Below are 4,248 nucleotides of genomic sequence, written 5' to 3'. Positions count from 1 at the left end.
TTTTTTTTTTTACCCACAAAGAAAGAATAACAGCAGTGGAGCGCCTTTTTAATTCCTGCCGGTATCTTGGAAGCCCATATCCCTGGCACACAACAGCCGATTTGTTATTGATCAAGTGTGAAAGTGACGGCTTCGTATTTGGGGAAAAAGAAGAAAGTTGGGAGTTGACAGACTCGCATGATGTCGCCATCCAAAGGGGGGCTGCCAGGCGCACTTGAGACTTACTGCAACGAGCCTTGTTAAAGAGGGAGGGGGGGAATAGAGAAATAGAGAATGAGACGGATTGTTAGTTAACGCGAGAGAGGGAGGGGGCGAGGAGGAAGTGAGAGAGCGAGAGAGAGAAAGAGAGAGAGAAAGAGAGAGAGGGGGAGAGAGAGCATGGATTTGGGCAGGGCTGTGGCATAAGCTCTCCTTTTTCCTTCGGTGACTACACCCCGAGAGGAGGAGCGTAGTAGGCGTCAGGATCCTCAATTTTTCAACTTAGCATCTTGGCAGGACATTTTCCCAAGCAAAGCCCCCGTCCGACGGGTAAAAAAAAACTTCTGCGCGGGCATGAGAGCAACGGTGCAACTCAGATAAGGAGAGCAACAGAAACACAAAACGAGACAAAACATCCGACGGGTGGCGGACAACGACCACAAATAATCCATCCAACATACAAGCTTCTCTTTATTTAAACCACTTTTACTTTTTGCCTCCACCATTGTCATTTAGAAGGGGGGACAGACAGCAGGTCTGCAGACACACGGCTCTATGCGCTCCGATAGCAGCGCATGAGAAAATAAAGGGAGGAAAGTGCGCAAGTTAAGTGGCTTACACTCTCCGGGCTCCAGCATGGCGTATCCTCAGGGCTACTTGTACCAGCCGTCCGCTTCTTTAGCCCTGTATTCATGCCCTGCGTACAGCCCCAGCGTGTTATCGGGACCCAGAACCGAGGAACTTGGGAGATCCTCTTCGGGATCTGCTTTTGCTCCCTATGCCGGATCTACCGCGTTCACCAGCGCCTCTCCGGGCTACAACTCCCACTTATCGTACAGTGCTGCAGACGCGGCAGCAGCTGCCACATTCAGCTCGTACGTGGTGAGTAAACTAAAGGTGATTATTCAATCTAATAGGAAGTCAAAAGCCATAATATTAACTCGTTATAGAAGCCTCAAATATCCGCTGTGCATTCGATGCCAAGCGATTTAAGAGGGAGACGTGCGTCACTGAGGAGTACGTGGATATAATATTACAGAATGTCAGATCCAGAAAACATGTTGTGGAGTAAACAGAACTAATTTAACTGAGTGGTTTTCTTTTACATGGTGCTATAATGAATTGTAGTTTGTATGGGAAGCAGTTAGGAAAGCATTGCCGAAGCTTCACGATAACTGCTACGCGCCTTGTCATGGCAATTTTTGGTCACTGCATTTGTGTATTATTACCCTGTTAGAAGTGCCAGGTGTGAAACTTAAATATTGTAAATTTAGAAGACAAAATATGTTTAGTTTGTCATACACAGCGAGTATAAAGGCATATTAATACAAGGACTGTTCCCATAAAGAAATAAACGGAATGCGAGGCCCATCGTACAAAATGTTAATGATAATTGCAGGCTGTATTATTTTAATGGCGAGAATAAAAGTCAATGAATGGTGATTAAATGTAAATAATAATTCATTTGCATATAGCAACAGTTATCACATTTCAAAATCCCAATCTCAAACAATGTGGAGAATGTTGAAGCAAAACTCCAAAAACATTAACTCCAAACTTGAACTACTGGATTTAAGTCAGTGTATTCGTGTACGTGTGTGGGTTTGTGTGTGCGCGTGTACATGCATGCATGCATGTTTATATGTGTGCGCGTGCGTCTGTATGCGCGTGCGTGTGTTCATGTTGTGTGTGCCGTAGCCTAATTAGTTTTAACTATTTTAAAGCAGTTTAGAAAATAATGATTGCAAAACTTTTGACACTTTATTTGTATTTTGTTTAACAGGGCTCTCCCTATGACCACACTACGGGTATGGCCGGCTCGATAGGATACCACCCATACGCAGCATCCTTGGGCTCCTACTACGGTGACCCAGCGTACCGTAAAAACGCAACCCGGGACGCCACCGCCACCCTGAAGGCCTGGCTCGGTGAGCACCGTAAGAACCCCTACCCCACTAAAGGAGAGAAAATCATGCTGGCCATCATCACCAAAATGACCCTCACACAAGTGTCCACCTGGTTCGCCAACGCCAGGCGGAGGCTAAAGAAGGAGAACAAGATGACCTGGACCCCCCGGAACCGGAGCGAGGACGAGGAGGAGGACGAGAATATTGATTTGGAAAAAAACGACGACGACGAGCCAAACAAGCCTACAGACAAGGGAGACTCCACAGACACAGAATCAGGTTGGTACTGCAGGGAGAAAAGGCACAACAAAAAGCATCAATTTTTCATCGCAGTCGTTTCCACTCAGGGTGCAAAATTGATTGCTGGTTAATGGTGGTATATTATTTATAATGGGACAATTGCTTTAAATAATAATCACCTTGAACTCCCCTCGTTTGACTTCTCAGGGGCTGAAATTGCTGGTGACGCAAAGTGTTTAGCAGCCAATGTATCTTTAACTGCATAATAAGGATACAGCTGGTGTATTGCGCCGGATATTCGGCTTACAAATATTGCCTTTGTATGATCATTATATTCCATTATTTAAACGCGTCAATTGACACGATCATATTTGATAGTGAAAATATTTTTGGAAATTAAAATAGTCAACAAACAACCACATTGTTCCTGTTGATGCTCTTTAACAAAGAGCAGTGCAGTTACCTTTTAATGCTGGCACACATTGTTACGAGGGAAATGTATAGCACATGCAATAATTGTTTTGAATGGAAACGTGCATAAATAGTCCTAATTAATTTTATATATCCGATTTCAGTTTGCATTGGTGTTTGCGATAACCTAAAACACATGTTACATTTTTATCCACGTTTCAATGTCACGCTTATTTTGCAATAACTCCATTCTTTATTTGTGCTTTAGATCATAAACTGCTGAACCCAGGGGACATGGGCTGTGACAGATTTAAAGAGGAGAGCCATGGCAAAGACTCGGATCCCCTTCTGAGCGACTCGGAGTTAAAAGAGCAGGAGGATCAGCGGACTACAGAGTTGCTGCTGCCGGATTCCGCCAAACCGACCACTTCGTCTCCCTCGTCGGTGCCCCGGGGGAACCAGGCCGTTGCGCAACAACAAGACAAGCCGTCAGATTTGAGCCAGCATGCGCCGGCCAGCAACGTGACCTCTGTTATCCACTCGCCCCCTTCGGCCCCCAAACCCAAACTTTGGTCACTTGCAGAGATCGCCACGTCCTCGGACAGGTGTAAGGAGCCGACACATGCTGGCCCCGGGTTGGGTCAGAGCGTAATACTGGGCAACAACGCGTCTCCATCACGGTCCTCCCCCCAGTGCCCACACCCCAACAGCACGGTCCTATCCAGGCCTCTGTACTACACCTCCCCTTTCTACCCCGGTTACACGAACTATGGTGGCAGTTTTGGACATCTTCACAGTAACCACGGCTCGGGCTCCACGGCACATTTCAATGGATTACACCAGACTGTGTTAAATAGAGCAGAGGCTTTGGTAAGAGAGAGCCATAAAGTCAGAGGCCAAACGCAGGTAGATCTTTGTAAAGACTCCCCTTATGAACTAAAGAAAGGTATGTCAAACATTTAATACCTGAATATTTTTCCCACTCACAGCGGACTCTTATTTATTTTTTGTGGTTGCATTAAAAAAAAGAAAGAAAAAAAGAACAATGATGACATTCTGAGAACACTTATTTTCTGAGTAAATGCTTATCTTCAAAATTTTAGTTTCTGAATGGTTTATCCTAAAATGTAACAAGAATGGTCTTAATCGCTGCAGCCGCCTGAGTCTATTTGTATTAAAGACTAACATGTATATTTAATGTAGCATTTTTGTATTTAAAATGGACAACACACTATCTTTGAAGTAAATTATGGAAAAAAAAATACATGCTTGTGAAGCGATTATTTTGGGGAGCATTTTGAATTGCCAACGTGTCTGAAGTGCTTCAAGGCCAATTAATATATACGAAGTATTAATTCAATTTTGCACCGTGACAGATGCTTCAATGGTAATTATCATTTCAAAAATATCGTGGAAGCGAGACAAACTTGAAAGAAAAGGCCTACATTCAGCCAACGATGGTGGAAAATCTAAAAAGGTTCAGTTTCGTTTT

General features: G+C 44.3%; 1 protein-coding gene across 2 annotated transcripts; it reads left to right on the top strand.

Annotated features, from left to right (window-relative positions):
• The first annotated feature begins 387 nt into the window (after window positions 1-387).
• On the top strand, window positions 388-4,017 carry irx5a (iroquois homeobox 5a). Of its 2 annotated transcripts, none has more exons than XM_034106326.2 (3): window positions 388-1,095; window positions 1,982-2,384; window positions 3,025-4,017. In XM_034106326.2, exons 1-3 carry the CDS (start codon window positions 835-837, stop codon window positions 3,717-3,719), a joined length of 1,359 nt encoding a protein of 452 aa, XP_033962217.1. In that variant the 5' UTR covers window positions 388-834; the 3' UTR covers window positions 3,720-4,017. The 2 variants fall into 2 exon arrangements, with proteins under 2 accessions (XP_033962217.1, XP_033962227.1); XM_034106336.2 differs by having other exon boundaries at window positions 390-1,080.
• The last annotated feature ends 231 nt before the right edge of the window (window positions 4,018-4,248 follow it).

The sequence above is a fragment of the Pseudochaenichthys georgianus genome, chromosome 3, assembly GCF_902827115.2.
Source record: "Pseudochaenichthys georgianus chromosome 3, fPseGeo1.2, whole genome shotgun sequence".
NCBI classification, from domain to species: Eukaryota; Metazoa; Chordata; class Actinopteri; order Perciformes; family Channichthyidae; genus Pseudochaenichthys; species Pseudochaenichthys georgianus.
The sequence above is the reverse complement of the archived record's forward strand: the minus strand, read 5'-3'. Positions and strand labels throughout refer to the sequence as shown.

Excerpts from the sequence above, each read along its gene's own strand:
- irx5a (XM_034106326.2), top strand. The coding sequence starts at position 835 with ATGGCGTATCCTCAGGGCTACTTGTACCAGCCGTCCGCTTCTTTAGCC. Across the intron at positions 1,096-1,981 it reads ACGTGGTGAGTAAACTAAAG|GGCTCTCCCTATGACCACAC; the intron begins GTGATTATTCAA and ends TTTGTTTAACAG. Across the intron at positions 2,385-3,024 it reads CTCCACAGACACAGAATCAG|ATCATAAACTGCTGAACCCA; the intron begins GTTGGTACTGCA and ends TTTGTGCTTTAG.